The sequence below is a fragment of the Gobio gobio genome (assembly GCF_949357685.1).
Source record: "Gobio gobio genome assembly, chromosome: 7".
Classification (NCBI taxonomy): Eukaryota; Metazoa; Chordata; class Actinopteri; order Cypriniformes; family Gobionidae; genus Gobio; species Gobio gobio.
Window position 1 is genome coordinate 20240767 of NC_137103.1, and position 27629 is coordinate 20268395.

General features: G+C 39.5%; 2 protein-coding genes across 2 annotated transcripts; one reads left to right on the forward strand and one right to left on the reverse strand.

The window, feature by feature from the left end:
• Window positions 1–568: 568 nt before the first annotated feature.
• On the forward strand, window positions 569–27500 carry gtf2f2b (general transcription factor IIF, polypeptide 2b; the record flags this gene model as incomplete). Its single annotated transcript, XM_079820995.1, has 8 exons — window positions 569–637; window positions 1551–1624; window positions 1707–1725; window positions 1907–2048; window positions 18667–18748; window positions 18829–18928; window positions 19529–19672; window positions 26580–27500. The coding sequence occupies 8 exons, from the start codon at window positions 569–571 to the stop codon at window positions 26712–26714; spliced, it is 765 nt and encodes a 254-aa protein (XP_079677121.1). The 3' UTR covers window positions 26715–27500.
• On the reverse strand, window positions 11289–12596 carry kctd4 (potassium channel tetramerization domain containing 4). Its single transcript, XM_079820993.1, has one exon. It carries the CDS (start codon window positions 12497–12499, stop codon window positions 11723–11725), a length of 777 nt encoding a protein of 258 aa, XP_079677119.1. The 5' UTR covers window positions 12500–12596; the 3' UTR covers window positions 11289–11722.
• Window positions 27501–27629: the final 129 nt, after the last annotated feature.

Below are 27629 nucleotides of genomic sequence, written 5' to 3' on the forward strand. Positions count from 1 at the left end.
GCTTGTACTGATTTTGCTGTAAACGTATAGCTTAAAGCAAATGGGGGGCATTTTACCCCACCCTGGGGGTAACTTGTGGGGTACAAATTAGATTTTTGTTCATCTAATAACATGAAAACTCTGGACATTTTTATTACTTGGTTTATAATTTATGTCATTGTCACTGAAAACTAGGATAATTATTCTATACACATAGCCTACCTTTTGTTTCACAGAAAATGTTTTCCCCCACCCTAGTAGTGAGAAGTAAGGTTAAACATAGGTATATTGTACTGTGCTAGTCTATAGTTAAATTAATTTCACTGTTTATAAAACTTGGTAGGGTAATCTACACTAGCTCGCACAAAAACTTCTGGTTTTGTGATTATTTTCAGATTGATGCAATGTAAAGTAATAAATATAATTTCTTCACATGGCCACTAGATGGGGGTAAATAGATATAAAAGTCTCTGAGGTGTCAAACAAGTTTATGAACTAGATGTTCATGTACACTGCGATTTTCCTTTCATAAACCGACATTTACTTTGTTAGTAATAGTTTTTTGTTCATAACACAAAACCCTTCAGTCATGTCAGACAAAGGACAAGACGTCGATTTAACTAGAGCCAAACAAAACACGGGAGTCTGGCTAGTGAAGGTTGGTGATTTATTAGTCAGAAGTTGCTTTTTCACAGGTGCTGAACATGATTTGAGCAATATTGAAGTGGCGCGTTACTAACTCTTCATATGAATGATAGAAGTCGCATTCGTCTCACACATTTTAATGTTTTCTCCAAATGTATGAGCTACAAATGAAATGTTTGGAAGTCTAAGTCTTCAACGGATCCAGAATGTAAATTATTATCAAGTAACTTACAAACAGTGATTTTGTTTAAACCTGCCCCAAAACCGAAGTTTGTCAGGTGAGAGATGTAAATAGGATTGAGAGAAACATGGACATCAGTTTAAATTCTGTTAATCAGATTTAATAGTTCGCCATTATTTTTATACAACCCTCAATTTACAACAATTTGGGGAAAAATACATAAGGTTAACAATTACAAAAAAAAAGGCAGTGTAATTTTTTCTTTAAATCTCAAAATTATGTTTTGTTTTGTAAATTGTTTATAATTATACACAGAGTCATCAGTGATTATACTTTGTAGCTTTTGTCTTATTGTTTAAATTGATGGGAAAACGTCAAATTGGGGAGGCGTTTTAAAGAGAGAGGCATGCTAGTGATCAGATGTCTTACATTGACATTGAAGGATGGACATAAGTTGTATCCAGAATCATTGAGACTTTGTTGTCTTTCTTTTTTTACTTGTTGGTTAGTAACTCAACCCTGAAAACCATAGCAATGTGCTAAGAACCACCTTAGCAACAGCACAGCAATGCCATGGCAATCTCACACTACATTTATCATCATGGTAGCAACAGGTTTACACTAACATTTCCTTACAAAATGTAAAAATATAGTTTAATTAATAAACTATGGCAATATTTGGTGATACTCAGACAATTGAGGAAATGGAGCAATAGCTCAATTGTCTTATTCACTTTTCTTTTAGGTTCCCAAATATCTTTCTCAGCAATGGGCAAAAGCAACTGGGCGAGGAGAAGTAGGCAAACTTAAAATCGGGAAGTATGTTATATTTTAAAACCTAATTCAAAATGTAAATTATTGTTTGAAATCGTTCCACTAATGCTTTTTTTCTGTCTTCTAGAGCTCAAGGAAAGACTGTGGTAAGTTGTATTCATGTTTTTAAAGACATGCTCTGTGGAAGGGTAGTGTTTGCTCCTCATCTTTTATTCAGATGTCACCGTTTATTTGAATAATTACTATGATCAGACCTTGGGCTGGGGAGAGGGAACATTTGATGATGGTGCTGTTGCTGATGTAGACACTGATTGATTGTTTCCTCAGGTGTCTTTCAATCTGAGTGAGGATCTGACAGTTGTGGAGTGCTCTGGGGAGAAGGTTTCAACCGTGCGCAGCCCGAGAGAACATCCCTTCACCATGCAGACGGTGGGAGGTCAGAGCCTCGCTGTCTTTACAGAGGGTTCAGGTCAGTATAACGATGGCCTCTGATACTGTGAGGACTAATTGGTTTAGGAAACTGTGTCACCTTTCTGTCCAAGATCAACATAAACAGTTACGTGAGAGTTGTAGCCAATTGTTCATTATTTAGGCCTACATTTTTTACATTTAATCATTTAGCAGATGCTTTCATCCAAAGCGACCTTACAAATTAGGAGAACAACAGAAGCTGTCAAACCATCAAGTACAACAAGTGCTGTGACAAGTCCCCGTTAATCTAGCAGTGCTTCTCAAACCTCAAAAAAAGAGTCTGAGTTTGCGATATATTTCCTTCTCCCTTGCTGCAAAACGCTCGCTCTGTCTGGATGCGCTTAAATCCACAGTAAGGATGCGTTCCTGTCACACATCACGCATGCGCACTGCAATAAGCTGATGATATCAGGTTAATGTATTCACAGTCTGGACGAAATCGGCGCAAGAGGCAAAAATGTAGCTGTGACGATCGGTTTGTGCTTAAGCCGTTTATGACCTTATGATCGATAAAGGAAAACGGGTTAAAACGTTTACATGATCATGTGCATTGTTGGCTTATTAAAGGTCCCATGGCATGAAAATTTCATTTTATGAGTTTTTTTTAACATTATTATGAGTTCCCCTAGCCTGTATATGGTTCCCAAGTGGCTAGAAATTTTGATGAGTGTAAACCGAGTTCTGGCTGTCTTTCTCTGCCTTTGAGAAAATGAGAGCTCAGACGAGCTGATCTGGAATTTTCATGTTATGACGTCATAACAGGAAAGGTTTGAGAAGCACTGGTCTAGCACAGTACAAAAAGTTAGAAAAAAATAGATAGATTAGTACGTTTTAGTATTAATGGGTCAAGTGTTAACGAAAAAGATGTGTCTTTAGCCTTTTTTTTGTGCCTCTCTGGGATGGCACCTCAAGGCGCTGTTCACTTGCAAAACGCAAACTTCTGGAGGGCATAAAAGTCAGGGGCCGTATTCACAAAACATCTTAAGGCTAAAAGTAGCTCCTAACTTGCCGATTTTGCAGAAACTCTTAAAAATAATAGGCGTGTTCGTCTTAATTTTAGGACTCCTACATTTTTATGCTCTAAGAGTATTTCACAAAGCATTTTAGCACTAAAACTAGCTCCTAAATCTGTGAAACGTTAGTAGTCAAGAGGACTCTTAAGTCACTAAGACCAAATCGACACTGCACACCATTGAGGAGATTATGGTGCTGAACCTTTTCTTCATAAGTGCAATACATATTTAGCTTTATAGATTTTAATCTATGATAAAATGCCAAAAATAAATCTTTACTAAATAAATAAATAAACAATGTCTGATTACCTGTGGCAGTTGTTTACACAAGTTCACACTTGCAAATTATTTACTAGAGTAAAATAATATAATAAACGCATTTATGATGCTATCCGAGGGGATTAAGGGCTCCGAGCTCGGAATTTAGCCTAAACCCAGAGTTCTCTCCCGTATCGGCGACCAAGAGTGAGGTGCTGGGGTGGCGGAGGGATGCAGAAAACTGTCGAGGTAACTAGGTGAGTCGGCTCTCGGCTGTGTATATACCTCCTCTTGAGCTGATTTGATAGACCGTTTGAATGTGCTCCTCACAAAATTTTGTTTATAAAACATAATTTTCGTTTGAATTCTACAATCTCTCGAGATGCAGGCATGTAAGAGGTTGACAATTAGCTGAACATATACTAGGCCTACACTTGGCCTACATTTTAAAAACTTTATTTGAATATGGCAATATTATCATTTTTAAAAACTTTATTTGAATATACATGTACATTACATTTACATTTATGCATTTAGCACTAGCAAGTGCTTTTATCCAAAGCGACTTACAACTTGGGAGTACAGGAAGCGATTGGTCATGAAGAGTCCAGTAAGCGCAACAAGTGCCTAAAATACTGAGACCGTGTACATTGCTCAGTGTAGCACAGGCTAGAGTAGGGAGGGGAAAAAGGGGAAGAAAGAGGAAAACATTTTTTTTTATTTTTTTTTTATGAGGTTAAGTGGTCATGGAAGAGCTGAGTTTTTAGTTGACTTTTGAATGTTGTCAATGATTCTGCGTTTCGGATGGCGGTGGGAAGATTGTTCCACCAGCTGGGAACGTTGAATGAAAATGTTTTTTGGGGATTTTTTGCCTCTCTGTGATGGTACCACAAGCCGTCGCTCCTTCGCAGAGCGAAGGCTTTTGGTGGGGGTGTGGATTTGTAGAATTGAGTCAAAGTATGCAGGAGCTGAGCGCGTGGTGGCTCTGTAGGCAAGCATCAGCGCCTTAAACTTGATTCGAGCAGCGAGTGGTAGCCAGTGCAGAGAGATGAAGAGACGTGTGACGTGGGGTATGGCAACATTCTTATTTTAAAAAGCTTGGCAACATATAACCTCATTCTACAATATTCCTGCCATTAAATCACTGATAGAGGCTCCTCTCCTATCAGCCAATCACTGTGGGCATAGTTAGTAAGTGCGATGACCTCATCCATAGCAATGAGGTCAACCCCGCCCTTACTCTTAGCTTAAGACTTCTCTCTATTCCTTAGTAAAAGTTGGTCTCAGCAGCTTTGTGAATAGGTTTTAAGAGAAAACTATTTAGGAGAACTCTTAGTGGTAAGATAAAATGTTTTGTGAATACGGCCCCTGAAGTATTTATATCCAGCCATAAGTCTGAAGTGTTTATATCCAGAGTAAGCTGTTACATCAGCCAGTCCAAATAATTGGATGATATTTGGCTATGTTGAGATTATCGGCATCAACCAATAACTGTGCCCGCTTGGCAGATTAACAGAATTAATCATCCATCTAATGAGGGTGGCACAGTGGCTCAGTGGGTAGCACTGTCGCCTCACAAGCATGTACCCGGTTCAAGCCCGCCTGAGCCATGAATCCTTCCTGTGTGGAGTTTGCATGGAGTCAGCGTGCGTTTCCTCTGAGTGCTCCGGTTACCACACACAGTCCAAAGACATTCAGGTTAGGTGGATTGTAGGAGTGTGAGTGTGTTCCAGCACTCTCAGTCAGGGCATCCGTCTTAATACCTGCCAAATCCAATGTGTGTTTGCGGATAACTCAGATGAAGCTGACCCTGCATATGAGCGGGACTAATTTGAAAAGGAAAATTGATATACTGTAATTCAAATGATCCATCTAATGTTAGTTCAAAAATCTAAAAACAAACTTGTTTAAAATGGATCATTTTAAAATATTTTTTAATGTGCAAAACAAGTTTTTATGTAACAAATTTGCTTTCTTAACCTATTTAGCTGTTAGTTTTTGTACATATTATTGTTATAATTAATTTTATTGTATATACTGACTCTAGATGTTCTACTGTTCTCTAGATATTAATATCAGCGTCAGCCAAAAAAAAGAAAATGAGTTGGCAACAACTAATTTATATAGAACTGTAGGAGTTTTAGGAGCCTTACACTGTGTCTATCATGACAGGATGCAACAAATGATAAAAAGCACTCAAACGTTTTTGAAGGGAATTCATTTTATTCAACAAAGACACATTAAATTGATCAAAAGTGACAGGAAAGACATTTGTAATGTTACAAAAGATTTCTATATCAAATAAATGCTGTTATTTTGAACTTTCTATTCATTAAAGAATCCTAAAAAATGTATCCCAACTGTTTTCAACTTTTATAATAATAAGAAATGTTCTAACGATGCTGAAAATTCAGCTGTGCTGTAATAAATGACAAATATATTCAAATAGAATTAATTGTAGTAATATTTTACTGTTTTTATTGTATTTGGTTGCGACTATCATGCCGTGCAGCATTTTATCGTTTATTATGGACAGACAAACTCCTTGGAAACTGGAATCCTTCTACACTGTATAAACTTGTGGACATGGTCATTTTCTTACTTCCCTTTGAAAGATGACAGATATCGATTTTTAATAAGTTACTGCACTGAAGATGGCTGTATAACACTGCAGCTCATATGCGCAGCTTAATAATTGCAGTCTTACTGAAAATCACACAAGGCTAAGTGCAGAATTGCAATCATTGTGTTGTGCGCTTTTGTTCACTTATGATTTTTTTTTCCAGTTGTCTGCTTAGCGCTCTCAAGCCCCAGGTATTGATTAAGTGGTTGCTAAGCAACAGGTTGGCCACAGAAGTTGGCAATGAATAGAGGCTCTATTTGTACAGTTAAAAGCTTTTCTGGGGGTGGAAGGGTAACAGTGTCTTTTTCTCAGTAAGTTATGAATTGAAATGGTTCAGGGTATGAAAAGATCTCTATTGGCTAATGCAAAGCATAAACACTCTTCTTTGGTATTAGTTTCTTTTTGGTGTTAAAGAGGGCATAGAGGGCTATTTGAAGGATGGAGGTCATACATGATTGTGCAATCGGGTAGCAGAAAGATCACATTTTTTTAATTCTCTGTCATTAGGGCCAAAACCAAACCTCTGTATTGAGGGTGTGCATGATCAGAAATTGATTTGAACTGCACATCTAGTAGTAGTTTTAGTAGTAGTGACTCTAGGTGTAATGCATGTGATTCGGACATATGTGTCCTTGGCTTGAAGCTCACTCATTTAAAGGAATAATTTGTATTAATCATAAATAATAATTTACTCACCCTAATGTCTTTCCAAACATGTAAGACTTTTGTTCATCTTCGAAACACAAAGATCTTTTTAATGAAACCTGAGCGCTTTTTGTCCCTCCATTGAAAGTCTGTTCACCCAAATCTGGTTCAAAACATTCATAAAGAGATTGTAAAATCCATATGAATGGGGCTGTTTAATACAAGTCTTCTGAAGAGACACGGTTGCTTTATGTGATGAATAGATTTAATTTAGGCTTGTGAATGTGCATAACTCAAATTTGGTAAATGCAAGCTCAAACTATACGATTAATTCTTGTCAAGCTCGTACAGTTGATGTTTTCAGTTTGAGTGCTCTGTTTTTAGTGAAAATGCTCAGTTTTATTAAAAGTCTTATGGGTTTGGAACGACATGTGAGTAGCTGATGACAGAATTTTCATTTTTTAGTGAACTAACCCTTTAAAGGCACAATATGTAAGATTTTTACACTTGGTTTCCATAGAAACCATGGAAACACTAACTACATTTAATATAGTATTTTTTTAGACAGTCGAGCAAATGTTTGAATATACATTTATCACCAGAAAACGATTCATTGTTATACAGCGCAACCACGTTAGTCTTATTGTTTGAATCGCTTGTTTTCTTGATTCAAGACGAGTAATGTTTTTACCATGCCTCACAGACACCACTATTTTGTCAAGTGTAGGGGTGTAACCCCAGTATACTGGCCAAATTATCCCATTGGCCCCTGTCCATCATGGCCTCCTAATCATCCCTATGGCTGTCGCCGCGTCATCCAGGTGGATGCTGCACATTGGTGGTGGTTGAGGAGATTCCCCCCTTCTATATGTAAAGCACTTTGAGTGCCTAGAAAAAGCGCTATATAAATGTAACAAATTATTATTATTATTAAAACACCATGTGCATTGGGTTACCAGCACCAAGCCTATTCATTTCCACCCCAATGTAATATCAACAGAACATTTTTTTTGTTAACCTTTTAGCATACGTCTTGGAGTATCGCACCGTGAGTTCAGTATGGAATCGTGACATGAGGGTATCGTTACACCCCTATTTTTAATACATATTGCCTACATTTTAAGCTTGTTTAACAAATATTAGAAGTAGAAATAAAACATTTAGAAGTAATTAAAGTGTAATCGACCAGTCTCTGTTGTCCCGTTTCCACTGTAACGGCACTGGATATCATGCCGGATCATGTTCAGCGGGAGAAATTCTATCAACTCCATACCCTGTGCATAAGCAAACAGTGAACAACTCTGAGAACATATTTTAACATTGTAAGTATTTATATAATGTATCTTTTTGAATAAAATCATAACGTTTTATCCAAGGCATTAGGCATTTCCATCACGCAAAAAGACAGATGCGACACTCATTTAGGTGACTCACATCTTACCCCTGTATGTTGCTTTGCATACAATTGAACGATATACAGAAAAATTATGAATTTAAAGATAAAATAAAATGTACTCAAACCTGTATTTTCCCAAAGACATGCACCAATTTTATGGCGCTGCACTGCTCTCTCCTGAAACAGTCGCAAAAACCCTGCGAATGCAACGATAAATAACTCAACCCCTGGGTTGTTACGTCTGACCCAAGATCTGGGTAACACAAAAACTACCCAAACACTGGGTTGTTACGTCTGATCCAGGATTTGGGTAACACACAACCTACCCAAACACTGGGTTGTTACGTCTGATCCAGGATTTGGGTAACACACAACCTACCCAAACACTGGGTTGTTACGTCTGATCCAGGATCTGGGTAACACACAACTACCTAAACACTTTGTTGTTACATCTGACCCAGGATCTGGGTTACACAAAAACTACCCAAACACTGGGTTGTTACGTCTGACCAAGGATCTGGGTAACACAAAACCTACCCAAACACTGGGTTGTTACATCTGACCCTGGATCTGGGTTACACAAAACCTACCCAAACACTGGGTTGTTACATCTGACCCAGGATCTGGGTTACACAAAAACTACCCAAACACTGGGTTGTTACGTCTGACCAAGGATCTGGGTAACACAAAACCTACCCAAACACTGGGTTGCTACATCTGACACAGGATCTGGATTACACAAAAACTACCCAAACACTAAAAAATAACCCAAAAAATGACCCAAAAGGCTCAACCTAGGATTTTGGTAGAAAAATAACCCAAGATTTTTTTAGAGTGTAACTTTCAACACACTCAAATGTATTTAGTTTGATTGTTTTAACCATGTAAAACAGCACTGCGTTACCCCACATGCGCAACGAAAAGAGCGGAAGCAGCGACTGCAGCATAAGCATAATAAATACTCAGAGAACGGTGTTTTGCGCAGGTCGCACTCATTAGCATTTGCTTCCAAGGGCTCTCGGTGCATCCTGCTTCATAACACCGTAACATTAATAAAACTTTAATACATTTGCTCATTCATGAACATGATTTCTGCCTGTCGGATTCCTTTCCATCGGCTATGGAGGTGAAGAGTTAAGACTACACTCCCATGATTTAACGCTCCTTCATGGCGTCATCCAGCTACGCCTTTGGTTTGAATAAGCAACCTTGAGCGGGGAAACTTACATACTGGGCCTTTAAGATGCACATAGCCTTGTATTCTGCACAGACATGTATCTTCAGAGTTTGGGTTATCGTTGGTAAATACGAAATAGTATATAACCTCTAATTTTGAGAGAAAGACTTCTGTAAAAGCTTTTCAGAGCGTGCTCTTTTGTGAGCAGTCAATCTGTCAGAAAGCAGCAGTGTATATACAGTAAGGACCAGGTGCAGCGGTGTGTGGAGGAGATGCTGAGACTTTGATAAGCTGTCAGGGTCGAACATTTTTTCTTCACAACGATAGGTTGAAGAGGCAGCTTGAACTGATTGACATGGGCACTTAAAGCCTGTTGCCATGTTAAAGTTAGACTCGACGAGTTGGACACTACTCGCACGTGCGCTACTCTTTTGAAAGTCGCAAAAGCCGTTTTCAGTAGCGCATATTTCCATCTGTGGCGTGAAAAAGAGCTTTTTAGCTTGCACAAAGGAGTCATGTGACTGTTAATCAAGGCTAAATGTTGTGGGTTGAAAAAGGTAGCTTTTTTTCTAGATATGCACAGTAATGTTTAGTGCATTTAGCTGGCACATTCTTGGTTACAGATGTTTTATTTAAAACCCCACAGTTTCTTAATCTTAGCATTAGTAATAATAGATGGTTTGATGAAAACTTGTTGAATATCAAAAGTCAGCATGAAGCTATGCAGGCTTTGTATCTCTCAGCATTTGAAATGTGCATTTTTCGTATTCCAACTCTTTACTTTGATTTGTTCCATTCGTGCTTTTCTTTTACAGATGGCCTTGACTATTGCCCGTTTCACGGCGTTCTAATATGGCCATGTGCCTCTATTCAAGCTCACACTTTGAAAAGTACATTAGCAGGAATTTTATTATTTGCTCTCGCAAATTCTCTCTCTGTGTGGCTGAGAAATCGGTCTCTTAAGGGCATATATGAGTCCTTGAAGTCACATGTTCGCCTGACCATTACTTTTGATCAAATTGAGAGGGAGCCATTAGTCATGCCTCCTTGGGAGCACACGATGAGAATCTTTGGCTTCTTTTTTGTTATGTAGGAGTCTTATTTGCCTGGCAACAATTGGATGTGAGACTAATCCATGAATATTTCAGCTGTTAATGGGTTTCTTCCATTTGAAATAAATGCTCCCGCTTGCCAGCACCCTCCCGCGGGTTTCCAGTCCCCTGCTGGCAGCGGTTTAGAAACACATCAGCCAGTGACGATGGCTAATAAGCCCTGCCGTGTCTCATCAAATATGAATGACTGCTATCTGCAATTAAAAAGAACCCTTTTTTGATGTCCACATGACAGACTGCAGAGATTGAAGTTGTTTCTTTTTCTCCTGTGTCAGAAATGTGCTACTGACTCATTTTAGTGGGAGATTGCATGAGTGCATGACAGATTTGATGGAAAACAGATGGATACTAGTGTGTGGAGATGTCGGCTAATCCAAAGTGAGTGTAACCATATGTCTGCCTTTGCCTTTCTTTGAAACAGCCGACTTAGACTGTAGCTGTGTCGAGCAGAGCTGTTTTTCAGTATTACTCAGCGCTCTTGACTGAATGGTTTTTGTGGCAAAATTCACAGGGTGATTGATCTATTTTGAACTTGATATTTTCCCACGGTAATGTTCTTGGCTCTTACTGTTACTGCAACATTTGAATACCAAGTTTTGTTTTTTTCTACTGTGCTAAATGAGTTCGCCTAGTTTTCTACAGAAGAATTGCATCAGATGTTGTTTATGAGTGAGTGCGCACATACTGAATATCTGTGTATGTATGCCATGTGCTCTAAAAATGATCACACCCATTTGAATTTGGATCAATGCTGGAGGAAATTTAATTTTAGGTCACATTTTGCTGCATAATATAACAAACTTTCAATTTAGGGCAGAGTATCTTTCTTACAAGCATACTCCATTGCAAATAAGAAAAAATAAAGCTCTATTTATACAGCCCACTGTAATTTGTCTGCGTGCATTCCACAGTCCACAGACAAAACCATATGCAGCGTTTGCCAGTGTATATTTTCTCCTAGAAGATGAACCACAGTCTCGTTCACAAACATTTCAACAGTGCTTTGAATACATTATAATGCGGCTTTATTGTGCGAAACATTCACAGACTCAAAATTACAACCTGTTGTTTACTACATGTGTTCACATTACCAGAAATCACAAAACTTGCTCACAAATGTAATGATCATCACACTCAGCCTTTTGATTCCACACCACTCTGCAATTCAGGTTCTTTATCATTATCACCATCATCATCTACAGCACAAACCATTGCTCTTCCCGTAAAAACAACTGTAAACAGAAGACGACTACATACACAAACCAAACAAAATCCCACAGTACAGTATATATCATCTCTTGATTCTTAAGGCTGTCCGTTGAGTGTGTCATGTAGAAGCAGACTAGCGGAGTATTCCAGAACAGGTTTTCGGTTGAGGGCGCTGGTGTTTGTTAATGCAGGATGGTTTTCAGCAGGTCATGTGGTTAGTGGTGACAGTTCTGCTCGGGTCACTTGACAAAATGCAGAGCCTCACACTGAACTACTGATCCGCGACTGCTGTCTAGGCTGGTGAGCAGGCGAAAACCTCCTTTGAGTGCCAGCATCACCGTCTCCAGCTTCAGACACTCCAGTGTACACAAAAACGTGCTGTCCTGCTTCAGCACAAGCCGAGAGCCCTGCTCCGACTTGATGAAATGCCGGAACTGGATGACGTTGGACGACACCTCGAACTCCTCCGGAAAGCCATCCAAGCGACTTTTTGAGATCTGCACTAGGCGGCTTTTCACCTTCTCGATGAAGCTGTTGTCGCTGCAGTAGACCTTCAGACCCTGCGAGCGCTCGTGGCTGTCCGTCACCTCCAGGAAGGCGGGCTCGTGCTGCGTGGCCTGCCGCTGCTCCCAGTCCTGCAGGGCTTTGGCCAGCTCACTCAAACGATAGAAGTCGGCCTCGCGGCGGAGCAGCTCGACTTCCTTGAAGTCACCGGGCAGCACCAGCTCGCCCATGCGCAAGAAGTTCAACACATGCCGGAAGATGGGCCCGTCGCGGTCGATGAAGGTGTTACCCATGGAGTCCACGTGCACCACGGGCTTCTTCCCAGTTACCATCTCCTCCAGCAGGGAGCCAGGGTGCTTGGCCAGGGTATGGCGCTGTGCGGCGTACAGGTAGCCCCCCACGTTGATGGTGATGGTGCCGGAGGAAGGTTTCTTAAAGCTCTTGCTGGGCTGCAGCAAGTCAGGATTGATCTGTCTCAGTTCGCTCTCCATCCTTCTGAGATTCCATTCCATGCCGTTCCTCACACCCAGTCTGGCGGAGTGTGTGGGGAGCGTGCGCGTGAGCGGGCGGGCGGACAAATAGGAGCGCAGCTGAGCGGCGCTGCCAACAGTGTCTGAGCCTTTCACAGCCACGCAAACACATATATGTGTGCACGCATGCACTCTCTGTGGGAGGAGGGGTGTTAAGGGTGGGCTCTACTGCGTCAGTGGTGTGGGCTCGGAAAGAGCGAGTGCTTTGCTCGCTGCTCTCTGCTATAAAGGCTGAATTGAATCACCTTTCCACTTCAGCGCTTCTCTGGCTCTGGCTCGGCAATTAGCGTTGCTGCCCTCTGATGAAAGGAGTCCTCGGTTGGGTGGCGGCACGTGAACTCCCCGAGAGGGCCAAATCACAGGGATCCCACATAATGAACCCCCTCCAATAAAAGTGCGTGAAGAGCGAGATGTTAATGCTTTCACGTCTATCGTGTTAAGTCGTTGCTTTGAAAAGCCGTCTGTGTGATGTGCCGACAACTGGCAGCTTTATCGCCAAACGAGCCAGATCGAGTACAGTGTAGGTGTAGTTATGTAAATGATTTGTTAAGTCTTCATATCAAAAGGGATGAATGCATTGAAGCCTTCTCACTCTTTCTGAGAGGCTGGGTTCGCTTTGAGGCACTCGCCGCGACCCAGTTATTAGCGAAGCCAAGAAGAAGCCTTTGATAAGGAAGCCTATGTCTTCACTTGAAGTCATGGGGTCTGAGCCCGTAATTGGCCCCAAGCCGTCTTTAAGGGTGTTGTACATGCAACAAAGATGTATCGTGCTGTGTCACCATATAAACCACTCAGAGAAGAGAACCGGAAATCAATATTCCTAGTATGATTCTTTCTAAACGAGGGCTGTCACTAACAAAGAGCTCAAACCTTCATCTGTCTCAAAGAAGACATGCCCTTAAACAGCAGCAGAGTCACTGACATCTTTCTCAGTGATGTCCCTAACCGATGACAGCCTGTCAATCATCCTCTACTGTAGCCCCAGGACAGGGGAGATGGACCCTTCTGAGCCACATTTACGTCATTAGCAGCTGAGACGGGGTGGAGGCTAATTCACTGTCCGAGTGCTGGGGTCAATTTGGCTTTACATAGTCATCAGATGTTTTAAATTGGGTGTTTTCACACATACTCTTCATCTATCACTGAAGGAATATTTTCAAATCTAGCCTAATTTACATTTTGCAGACAAATTTGTCCTTGCTTCTTAAATGCCTCCTTTGACAGCTGGTATTGTGGTTTATTAAATCACTTAAGTCGGTGAATCACTGCTATGACAGTGATTCCTGGATGAGATTTGAAGAACGGCACAATTTAAGGGTCGTGTCTAATTAATATAGCTAACTAGATCTCTAGATTAATGTCAAAAGTCACATTTGTTAAGACTGTATAAGGTTATATTAAATTCTTGCATCACCTAATTAATATTCAGAAGCTAAGCCTTCACTATGTTGTGATGTCACAAATGTGTGGCACGTCTGTGCAACCCCAGGCACGGCCCCCACAGTCCTCATTACTTTTTTAAACCGTGCCGCCCATGCACATAGCCATCTGATTACAGCTACAGTAACAGTTCATTATGGTCTTATATGACTGATTATAGTTGTTATAGACAATGGCTGGGTCATGGTTTAATCATCATGTGAATATATATATATATTTTTTTACTAGATTTATTCATCTGCATTTGAATTGCAAACTGGGTTTAACTATGCCAGAGAAAATAGTGGGTGGCTGACCTGCTTTTTCTCTTCTATCTTTTTGTATTTAATTAGTGCACTTGTTTGTTCAACTAAAGGCCTAAATTGATTTTTGTCTATCAGTGGCGGACTGGCAGAAGCAGGCAAATGTAGATCAGAGCACTTGGATAGGACATATTCTATTTAATCGGTGCAGAAGAATATAAAGTCTTGACAAACACAGTAACAATGAACGATGGCAAAGCAAATGCTGTGCTTTGTGGCCAGATTCATAACTAGTTATGCATATTCATGAAACTACAGTAGCCAAAACTATTTGAATACCCAAGTCTTGCATTACGCAACTTAAAAAAAAAAAAATTAAGACATGCACACTTTTGAAAGCAAACATTTCACAAAATATAACAGTATACTGTAGATAAATTGTATGGAGCTCATGACATGCAAAAGAAATTAAATATTTGTTACAAATAATTAACTTGTGGCCATTTTTTATTCATTTGTATTCTCATTTTACCTAAACAGTGGATTTAACCAAAAGAGGGAACAAATGAGTACAGCGATTTATCTTCAACAAGGGTTGTCATGGGAAGGAATTGTACATTTGTGGTCACAATATATATATATTTGTGCCCATATTTCATGTGTAGCACTCCGTAATACGTTTAAAAATGAAGAGAAAAATATTGTGATATAGCTGAACTACCCTGTGGTTATTCTGTGGCCCTTTTTATATCTGGTATTGTTTTACATAAGGTGTGTTTTGCTCGATCGTATCACAAGTGGACGACGCTAAATTCAGGTGTAAACAGGGTCTAAAACTTTTTGAGCATGTCAACATTCGACCACTTCCAGAGGTATTTGAAAACACTTTCGACCGGATTGCTTTCGTAGTGTAAATGCTCATGCGATCGAATGTTCGAACAGCCACAAAAGACGCCTGCTCTCCGCCTACTAACCTAACGCATAAACATTATGGGAAGCGCGCAAACTTTTTAAACTTTGTTGGCTGGAGACCCAAGTTTGGTTTGAAGACCAAAAATATACCAAGCACAATGTTCTCTCACCATTCTTGATTTCTAACATGCACTCACCACATTTGCCGCGGTTTTTGCAGCTGTCAGAGCAAAAACGTTTTTTGCGTTTCGCAGAATTTTTTTTCTTCTCCTGTCGTGTTCATATGTAAATTGTGCGAGCTTATTTCATCCATTAGATCAAAAGAGCCAAAAAAATAAGACATTTACCCACCTATATACCCTCTCCTCAAAGAAATCAGGATAGAAGTGGTAAAAAGTGGACAAACGAACACCAGGTGTAAACGGGTATTTGTCCTCTTCGTCTACTTGTGATCCGATCGATTAAAAAAACACACAGTTCACTTTAAAATTAAACTTAAAATTATGCTTTTTTCATAAGTTTAATATGGAAGGCGGTCTGGATATTTTACTAGATATTATATAGATATTTTGCTTCATTACGTGTTCAGAAGGACTTTATTAACCTCGGAGCCGCGTGGAGTACGTTTATGATGGATGTATGCACTTTTTTTTTTAGCTTCAAACTCGTGAGCCCCATTCACTGCTATTATAAAGTTCGGAAACATCAGGATATTTATTATTATAACTGTGTATAACTGTATAATAATTGTGTTCATTGGAAAGAAGAATGTCATATACACCTAGGATGACTTGAGGGTGAGTAAATCATGGAGCAATTTTCCTTTTTAAAGTGAACTAATCCTTTAATACCAGGTGTAAACAGGGCCTGTGTGAACATTCACCACTGAACTCGTACATGCAGTATGTCCACTAAAAGCAAATTGCTCTTTCTCACCCATGCAGGGAACTGCAGATAAAAGACGTGACTTAGTCATTCCAAAAGAAAGTGAGCAACCAAATCCAGGGTACCTCTATGAGGTGTTTCAAGGAAGCAATTTTATCGTTTATGATTACGTTATCCTGAGTGGCACATCCTTACCATTCATTTTGAACACTGAGGTCATTTATTTGTCAAGTTACCTTGGAAATTGAAGCAATGTGAAATATTCCTTACTTATTTAATCATTTGCTATGTTTGTGTTTTCTAACCACAGTCTTCACAGCTGAATTTTCTCAAGTATGAATTTTGCTTTTATGTTGTTGTCATGGAAACATTCCGATTCAAAATAAAGAAGCAGTGGCGTATGGCTGTTCCAAATGGCCACACATGAGACTAATTAATGCCCTGCACTCGCTTCTAATGATCTGCCCTTCAAATATTAGAATTGTGCGTTATATTATGTAATTATTAGAATCATCACCTTGAGACCAGTTGTGAAAAGGGAAGCTTTTAAAACTAATGCAATGCAATCCATGCATTTTTAATTGTGACTTAAGTGTCTAAATACATTTGAGGCTGCCATACGTGCTATTGTACACAAAGCAAACAATTGCTTGATGTTTGCTATATTTGCAATTTGCTTGCAGACACTAAATTATTAAGTGCACATTATTTCAAAACAGATGTGGAAATGGAGCCAGCAGAGTTAGAGCGGGAGAAAAATGATTTAAAAAGCCTCTGAGGCATATGATTAAGAGCCTTATTATTATATTACTGTCATCTCTTGTCCCAAAATATCTCCATCTACTCCCTCAGAGTCCTTTAAAAAGATTAAAACTGTTATTGTGCTTTGGCAAATCTTCTCAGTGTTATGGCACAAATTTCAGTGCTGAAAAGAACGAAGCTGATAGTCCGTCAGGAAGTGATACCGTATGAAAAATCTGAATTAAAACGCATAAATTAAATGCTACAGTGTCATAAAATGGAGTATTTGGATGTGCAGAATGCTAGACTCCTTTCAAAATCAACAGGTGCCGAGTGAGTTTAAGAGACCTTGAGGCGTTTGAAAGGCTTCTTTCTCTGCTGATGTATGCTGATGAAGAGGCATGTGGGGATTGAAGATATGCCTGGAGGTGGGTGTGTGAGTGGAGGTAGAGAGGCTGTGTCCTGCTCAGGGCTTAGGATGTTATTGCTCTCGTTCGGTGTCTCTGAGGAAGTCAAACTGGTGGGATCTTGTGAGGAGGTGGAAGGCCGACCCTCGTAACCTCGCTATCATCTCGACATCGGATCTACTGCCCACCATCGGGTTGAGCAACTCACGCCACCCCCAAACACAGTCCTACTCCATTCAGAGCCAGCGTTAATGCATCTCTGGCTGATTTAAATATGATTCCTGTGTGGAAATACTTATGTAACGTTACTGGCCTCAAAAGATGCGCGAGTCACGTGATGCTTGGGGAGGGACTGCACAGAGGAGATGCAAACCTTGAGGTCTTGGTTTGCCCTGACCCCTCTTCATAGCCTCCGGGTAATTGCGAGGAAAATGGATGCTTTGTTGAAGTTGTGAAACACAAGTGGGTGTTTTTATGGAGTTACTCCAACAAGTGCTCTAACACTCATCTGGCAATAATTGCCAATAATTGTGCACATTAGTGGTGCTCTGATGGATTTTCTGAGTGAAATATTTCTGCCCTTTAAAAAGGCCTGTGGGACAATAACCATAAGGTATTACAGGCACCGCTGTACAATTAATACAATCAATAGAAGCGAGCTGAACCATTAGACTGGCTTCATGGTGCACCAACGAATGACAGCGGTGCAACACAATGATGTTCTGCAGGAGGGAGGCTCGTTGGGGTCTGATTAAAACCATCACTCATGGCTGGTTGACCACATTGTTTTTCATACAAGAGTCAAACACTTCAGAATAGCGCCATAAAATCCACCTGGTTGAATCACAGTATTTCAATTGTCACCTTAAAAGAGGGGTTTTGTGCCAACGCTTTATTAAAGAGCGCTTGCTGTTGAAGTGTGTTAATGTTTTAGTACAAAGTACAAGCATTAGTTGTCCTCAAAAAATTCAAACATTAATTAGATTTGCTTATCCTTTGTACGAGTGTGTAATGCATGACACATGCTGTATGAACACTAAAAAGAATGATTTGTCAAAAAACAATTGGAATGCACATTTTTGGGGGGTTGGGGGGTGAACTATACCTTTTGTCCATTGTATGAGAGTGTAATGCACGACACATTGTGTATGAACATGGTTGTGTAATGTTAAAAAAGGAAAACATTTCAATATAGTCCGCACACTAAAAAAGGACGAACGTTTCGGTCACATGTGGCCTTTGTCAATGCCAAGCTTACCATTGACAAAGGTCACATTTGACTAAAACGTTTGCCCTTTTTTCAGTAAAGGATTGATTATTCTCGCATTTAAAGACGACTTCTTTGGTAGAGTGTGCAGACTCTCTTGAAATGTTTTACTATTTGAAATTTGTCTACGCACCTCATTTAGAGTAGTTTGACGCCACAGGGATTTTCCCGACCATTTTCCATGTTAAAAAATCATCAAAAATGGTGAATGTTGAATTATCCTTTAATACCAAGTCGAATGTTCTTGTTTTCAAGACAAGCTCGCTCTTGAAGGCATGGTCGTGCAGCGAGCTGAATGCAGACCTGCAGTCAGTGAGAGCTACATGAAATTAAAGAAGTAAGTCAAAGCTGTTGAGAATACTTTGATCCTGCCAAATGCATTTGATCTGACCATCGGGAGATGTGTTTTATTCACAGGCTGCAGATTGAAGAATCCACCAAACCTCTTCGTTTTTCTCAGAGGCTTGAGAAAGCTATCACAACAAATTACAAACCTGTGTCCAACCACAGCCATAATGTAAGTGTGTGTGGTTCAGGTATTCCCTATGTTATGGGGACAAAGTGTCCCTACAAGGATGGCAATACCAAAAATCTTTGACCTTGTGAGGACATTTTTTGGTCCACATGTGGAAAACCGCTTAGAAATCATACTAAGTGTGGTCCTGGTAATCCCTGCATTACGGGGAGCAAATGTCCCCATAAGTATACTAATACCAGTAAATTTTGACCTTGTGGAGGACTTTTTTTGGTCCCCATGAGGTCTTAGTTTGGACCAGTTTGAGTTTTAGACCATTGGAACCATTGGACGACAAAGAGAGTGAAGTGAGGACATTTTGGATGGGCCTCACTTTCTGAGAGCCCTTTTAAAGGCCTGTTTGAGGTTCAATACTTGGTTTTAGGGATAAGGTTATTGTTAGGTTAAGGGTAGGTTTGGGGTAAGGATTCTGGTAAGACACTTAGTTGTGATGGGTAAAGTTAGGGTAAGGAGCTAGAGATTGAATTGTGTCCTCACAAAGATAGATGTACAAGAGTGTGTGTGTATATGTGTGTGTGATAGAGGGATTTCGTAACTTGAGCAAATTAATGAATGCTCTGTTTTGCTTATGTTTCTGTTCAGCTGGAATATGAGAAGAAAAAGAAAGAGGAAGGCAAGCGTGCCAGGGCCGACAAACAGAAGGTTCTGGAAATGCTCTTCTCTGCCTTTGAGAAGCACCAGTTCTACAACATCAGAGACCTGGTGGACATCACGAAGCAACCGGTGGTGAGTTGTTCAGCTCAAGATGATTGAACGTGCAAACACTGTGCCATAGGAACAAGAGCTTGTGCCTCTCCTTTTGAAAAGGAAGTACAATTTTGTAGTGATGTCCGGTGAATGAATCGTTCTTTTTAGTGAACCGGTCGAACCAGTTCACCAAATCGGACTGAATCATCCTAAACGGTTCGCGCCTCGAGTCAGCGCTGATCCACAAGTTACTAACGTTTAGCACTTTCTGACATGACTGACAGTCCCTCTGACTAGAAATAAACTAATATCCTGAAGTATTTGTTACTCTAGTAATTCCAACAGTTCACTGAACTGAGACGTTGTGCTGAGAGAACTGATGAGAACTCACAAGCAGCTGATACTGAGCATGCGCGTGTAGGCTACTACCGAACGTACAGCGGTTCTCGAGTCAACAGTTCTCGAATCCGAACGAACCGCTGATCCGATGAGCTGAGCATGCGTGTTCTACCGAATGTACAGCGGTTTTCAGATCACCAGTACAGAATCGAGAACCGTTTCTTTCGAACATGTTCGATCTTTCGGACCCGTTCGATACTGAGAACTGATGAGCTGAGAATGCGTGTCATTTGTTCAGAGGAAAGAAATGCAGGTTTCAAGTGTATAAAATGAATTATGTTAGAAATATGTTCATCACATAATTGCTGTCTTATCACTGTATTATTTTAAAGTTATTAATTTTGAATTAGACTACATATTCAGCTTGCAGCAGTTCTCAGCTCAGCTTATACACTGATAGAATGGTTCTCGAGTCAGGAACGGGTTGCAGCGGTTCTCGGATCACCAGTACAGAATCGAGAACTGTTTCTTTCGAACATGAACCAATGAGCTGAGAGACTGAGCAAAGTGAGCATGCGTGACAGCACCGTCTGAACCGAACCGTTTCTCTTGGACAACTGATGCTGTGCTGATATTATGAGCACGGGTGAACCGAGGACTTGTGTAAGTTTATGTCAATGTAAATTTATTTAATCTTTGTAAACATCCACGTTTGCAGACAGTGGCTGTATTGAGTGCTTTTGCAAAACATAAATGCAAGAACTTATCCAAGATGATGCCGTTAATTATTATTATTATACTAAGTTATGATTACAAATTACTTTATATGAATGCGTTTTAGTGTATTTTCATCCACCGGGATGATAGAAATAATGTCATTACATGAGGACATAAAAGAACCGGTGATCCAGTTTTTTGAACGGGTTCATTGAAACAAACTGTCCGAAAGAACCTGTTTGTGGAAAAGAACCAAACTTCCCATCACTACAATTTTGCATACTTATAATAAAATTATATGCTTTAAAAGAATATACTAATATGCAAACTGAGTATAATGCTAATTTAAACGTTTCGGATGCTAATGTGTTCGGTGTCGGACTGTCTGGTTTTGTTTCTACGTGATCTTTACCTAATGGTATTTAATAGTAAAATAATAAAATTATAGTATAATAGTAATAGAAAAAATGTTCTGGCTCTGAGTTGCCTCTGGCAGCCCAAAATTTGAAGCCAAATAAGTGCATCCATCCATTATAAAGTAATCCACACGGCTCCGTGTGGTAAATAAAGGCCTTCTGAAGTCGATGGGTTTGTTAAAGAAAAATATCCATATTTAAAAATGCTGCATACAATGTCATCCAGAGTCCTGCAGGGGTCCTGTTTGATAAACCCGCACCCGCTTTATTAACAGCATACCCGACAGAAACACTCATTTAACGCTCACACTTGACATAAACCGTTACCCGACCCACACCCGCATTAAATTTCCCACACGAAGTAGACAAAACATTTATTTATTTATTTCATGTAACTTAAGCAATAAACGTTACGTATTATGAGTTAATGCAAGAACAATTAATAGACACGCAGCCCATCATGTTAACAACGAAGAAGAAGAAAGAGAGACAGAGCTAGAGAGCGACATCTGTAGTGTAAACTATATTGTATGTATATATTTTCACTCTGCATTTAAACGCCGCTCTTCTGAAACTCTGCAGTGTATATGTGACCATTGGTTCTTTTTACCAGCATGAAAAATAGGCTAAAACTTTTCATATTGTGAATAGATTAAATACAGAAAGCAAGCAAAGCGTGGTCCCTTTTATATAATAACTATAGCTGTTAATCAGATGCAGCACGACTGGCAGTGCTTAAAGGGGCAAGTCGCGAAGAAGCCTTTAACGGTCTGCAGACAGAGCGTGAACACAATTACGGCACCGTTTGGAAGCATCTGCCTATCACTGTGTACCGGATTCAAAATAATCTTGGCGGTTGCCTACAGCACGTCCGACCCACACCCGCACCTCACCCGAAGGTAAAAAAATTCCACCCGTTACATCAAATCGGGTACCCGCCCGCGTGCAGGACTCTGACGTCATCGTTGCACCAGTTCCGCTTTTTCCATAAGTTGAATACAGAAGGCGGTCTGCCGGAAGCTACTGTAGATATTTTACTTAATAATGTGTTAAATATGGATCTTTTTCTTACACAAACCCATCAATTCACTTCAGAAGGCCTTTATTAACCCCCCGGAGCCGTGTGGATTACTTTTATGATGGATGGATGGATGGATGAATGGATGGATGCACTTTTGTGGGCTTCAAATTTTGGGCTGCCATTCACTGCCATTATAAAGCTTGGAAGAGGCAGGACATTTTGTTTATATAACTCTGATCTAATATAAATTCGTCTGAAAGAAGAATGTCATTGTCATGTACACCTAAGATGGCTTTTGGGTGAGTAAATCATGGGATCATTTTCATTTTTGGGTGAATTATCCCTTGAAGTCTACAAGTATTTTTTTTTTAAATATACTTTGAGGTACTTTACACTATAAGTGTGCATTCAATTCAATTAACCACACTTCTTTTTCTACACTTGTTTTTTTTTCTGATAATATTAACGATGGTTGTGGTAAATCTCATTTGTTTATCCGTTTTATCAGATATCATACATGAGAGAGATTGAACCAAGTAACGAAATCACAAATATTTAATATGGTCTTGATTATATTATCATAGATAAGTGAGCTCCTGTGAATAAATGCCACTTGACTACTGCCTCTGTCTCCCTGAAGAGAAATATAAATGTGATTGAAGTTAGATGAGTCATAACTAAAAACAAACTAAACTGAGTAAGAAAATTACATCCCACAGTGCCTTTTCCATTTAATGGATAAATTACACTAGTGAGGCTAAATAAAGAATTGACTACTTTTCACAAAGTTGTCTGAGAGACTTGATTAAGAGTTGAATGCAGGGTCTAAGGCTCTAACTTTTTTGCCACAGCTGCCAATGGCCGATGACTTAAGACAATTAAATATTTTTTTACCAACAATGAAACCAGGCAGTTATGACAAAAATGTTACATATCAGTGAAAAAAGTCCCCCTGTAGTTAATAATTGTATCCCTTTAAAACTCATCCTTGATCACCAAAATGACATATTTGAGAAATTTTTTCACAAGAAAAAAAGTTTAATGTCTTTAAAATAGCTTGAATTTGACTCTACACCCTTGCTTTATTTAGTATACGTGGATCCATTGATATTAGCCCTGCCTCCATTCACTCACACCAGCTCAGAGACCCACTCCCTCAACTTTTACTCAAGTTACTGTAGTAAACGCTGCACAATGCTATCGCTCTTTACAACGTCGGACACACAACGCTAATGAATATGAATGGCTTTTTCTTGACCGCGTTATCAAACAGCTAATAATGTGTTGCTAATGTTACACAAACCATGTTCCTGTTCGCAATCTCGGTCTGCCTTCTTAAAATCAGCATCCTTAGAAACACTTTGAACATCATAGAACGTCAGTGGAGAAAGGCATACAGTTCATCATAACATCATAATATACATCATATACATAATTCACCCGCTATATTGCTAAATGTACCCGATTTCATATCAACAGAAAAATGTACCGGTGAGACCCCCCTGCTTGGCTGCTTCACAGCATAGTAATGATGATATGCTAAAGCCCGCCCACACGTTGACGCGATTGGTTAGAAGGTAGTTTGTGATGTCAGAAACACTAGCGTTTTCAAACCATGTTTTTTGAGACTGTGACAGCGCAAAAACAGGGATTTCTGGGCGCGCGCTTCGGATGTTTGCGCACAGAAAAGTTTCCAGAAAGGACTTTTTGCGTCTTCTTGTGCTTTATTCAATTGGCAAGACTTAAAACGTCCATGATGATGCAGCATTGGCCTGTCAACTGTCGTTCACGTTCTTAGTCAGTCACCTTTATTTCTATAGCGCTTTTCACATCAGATTGCGTCAAAGCAGCTTTACAGTGATGATAGGAAATTAATTTTGTTTAAGACGAAAAGCTAAAGTAAGTTTTTGATTGATTCATTTCTGTTGTAAAAATGAAAAATATATATATATTGCACAAAATGAAAACAATGATGTAAATATTATTTTAAGTGTGAATGAAAAAATGTATAGCGCATTTAAAAAAAATAGTAAGCATGATTTCATCTCTTAAATGTCTTGGTGTGTGTTTTGGTCATAATTTAGACTTTAAAAAAAATCTAATTTCAGCTTTTATATCATAATTAGGACTTTTAATAATAATTTAGATTAAGTCATAATTTTGACTTTAAATCCAAAATTTTGAATTGGAGAAAGTCCTAGTTTCAACTGTTCATCTCACAATGACTTAGCATGTCATATTTTTTACTTTTTATCTAATAATGAGGACCTTTAAAATCATATTTTCAACATTTTATCTCTTAATTATGCCTTTGATAATTGAAATGAGCTGATCAGTAATATAGTTGAATATTTAGTTTCCCCAACTGAGCAAGCAAAAAGCCAAAGGCGACAGAGGTGACGGTGGCAAGGAACCAAAACTTCATTCTCACAACATGGCTGTCAGGGTTCTGTTTGGGATTTGGACTTTTAAGTTTGTTTTGATTTCATTTATTTGTTAAATTTTCCCGCCAATCCTTAGTTCCCATGGTTACCCTTGTTAGGTCACAGTCACCATAGATATCCATAATAAAGGCTAGATGTCTTATGACGGAGTCTCTAACGTCATCACCGGTGGCCATCTTGTCACAGGCAGGGCTCTGTGGTGCCTGATGTAAGGCGAGTGATCTGCATGAACACACATACTCTTATCTCACGGAAATCTTGACGGATTTACAAATGGGTTGGTTTCTTACAAACGTTATTAACGTGGCTATAATTATGGATGCTTGAACAAATTATGAATAATTTTTCATAAGTATGCAGTGTCATAACTACATCTGAAGTTTATAACAAACCAAACAGTTTGAAAATCGGTAGAAAATTGAGCAAGTTATGGTTATTTAAAAAGTGCAAGCACCCATGAAAACAATGTTACGAGTGAGCGAGCTGCCTGTGACAAGATGGCCGCCAGGTGCAGACGTCGACCTCCATTGGCCAGCAGCGCGGGCGAGACATCTAGCCTTTATTATGGATATCTATGACAGTCACCACCTCTTCACTACATTTCCCATCATGGTGGCCCTCACCTGCATGCAATTCACAATCACACACACCTGCACCTCATCAATCTGCTACTTAAGCACACACCCCACACAGTCGCATTGTCTGGTCTTGTTTTTGAGTCAGGACTCACCCACTCGCTATACTTACCTGCATCACGCAAAGTTTACATACCTCCCGGATACCTCCTGTGTCATCGTGTTTCCTTCGTCTTCTTGGTCCTCCGTGTTTGTTCCTAGTGATGGGCAAATCGAGGCTTTGTGAAGCACTGAAACAGTTGAAGCAAATGTGCCATATTGTTTCGAAGCTTCGAATCAATCCGACACCCGTCTCTACGGCGACACCTAGTGGTCACTTGCATTGGTTGATTTGAAATAACCTTGACAATGATCCATGTAAAAAAAAAAAGTTTTTAACATCTGTCTGACAACTACATCATCTTGGTTTTGTAACCTGTAGTGAACAGCTATAGGTTTTTTTTGGTCATGAAAAAGGAACATTAATTAAATAAATAAAGCCAAAATGTGTCACATTTGTTACATAACATTTTTTATCAAAAATATTATTTGCTCTGCTGTTGAAGGACTTAGCCAACTTCTTTTTTTACATATAATTTATCCAGCCTTTGAAAAAATCCTCTCACAAGGGACACTTGTTGCTGGCATGCACAAATATTTTTAAGCAAGTACATACAAATGAGGGAAAATTACTGCTATCACAAAATCTCTCTCCTCTCACAAAAACCCACAAGGTGAAGATGGATTAACTTCATTTTTAAACTGTGGGGAATTAGGTTCGTACAGATGTGTGACTGTGCGGTTTGTTCCCGCCCCGTTCAATCAAACGCAGTTTCGACAGGCGCCACCTGATGAAACACTTCGAAGCTTCATTTATCTATAGTCACGTGACATGGGTGTTTCGAATCACAGTTCGGAGCACTGTTTGGGATCTCGACAAAGCATCGAAACATCAGTTTCCTGTCAGCCATCCCTATTTGTTCCTTGTCTCCTTCTCCACTCCCGGACTCCCTTCCTGTCATCAAGATGTGTGCACTGGTCCCCGTCACCTTCGCCATCCTACAAAAACAGAGACTGTCAGTATTCCCGTTCTCCATTCATCTACCATCCCTCTGAAATACTTACCTATCCATCCCCATACCAGTCTGTATTCAATATTTATAATTACATTGTTCTTGGTCCCGAGTCTCTGTTCCATAACAATCGCATTGCTAGAATTCATAAAAAATATTATCAGCCAACTGGTGTTTGACACCATTTCATATACTCGCCAACACTGAATTTGACTCTCATCTGGTGCTTGGCGAGAGTCCATTTTAGGCCCTTATTGCAAGTTAGATTTTTTAGTTTTTTTGTTGGCAGCATGTTCACTCTGTTGATCTACTTTTCCTCTAGATTTACCTGAAGGAGATTCTCAGGGAGATCGGTGTGTACAATTCCAAAGGGCCTCATAAGAGCACCTGGGAGCTGAAACCAGAGTATCGCCACTATGAGGAAGGACAGGAGGAGGAGGAGGAAAAAATGGAGTAATCTGGTTTACATAAGCTTGGGGGTCTGTTTTGTTTCATGTAACTGTTGTTTCATTCTGTGCCAGATTTGTTTTGGTCTCTTGTTTGTAGACCTTGTTCACTCTCATGTGGAATATGGATGTCAGTAGAAAAGAAAAGAAGAAACTTTTTTTTTTCCTTGGGTTACATAAAGTGTTTCTCTAAGAGCATTATGAAATGAATACTTCAATTTGCATATGACTCTTGCAAGTTAAGAGCACTTGTGTTTTATGGTTACAGGAGCATATTAATAACATTAATGAAAATGCAGACACCCTTTGACTCTTCCCCATTAGTTTAATCGTTTACATAACTCTCGTCAGTAACACTTTAGAGGCTGTGCAAATAAATAGATGTGCCCTTCTGGGCAGGAGTAATCACATGTAAGTAAATTGCACAAGATCAAGCCCAGGGGACTCGTGTATAAAACTTTACGTAGATTAATAAACCTCACCATTTAATCCTAAAATTGTGCGTACAAACAAACACAAAAGTCTTCAGATTTATAAAACCATGTGTACACCAGAACCTGCACCAAGATTCCCTTTATAAAACCCAGTCAGCGGAGGATTGTGCGTACATGCATCTCCACCCTGTCTCCTCTACGAAATAACCATATATAGAGCTTACAGTTATTGTGTGTAGGCTATCTTTGGATAGTTTACAAAATAAAACAATATGCTACTTTTTGTTGTTTTAATCCCCAAATATTTGACTTATAACATTCTTCATTAACAATTATTCAATTATTTGTAATATACGTCATTGTAAAAAAACAAAAAAAAACAAGAAGTTTCAATGTAGCTAGCTTAAAATCTTAAAGGGTTAGTTCACCCAAAAATGAAAATTCTGTCATTAATTACTTACCCTCATGTCGTTCGACACCCGTAAGACCTCC

Coding starts and splice junctions, on each gene's coding strand:
- kctd4 (XM_079820993.1), bottom strand. CDS start 12,499: ATGGAATGGAATCTCAGAAGGATGGAGAGCGAACTGAGACAGATCAAT.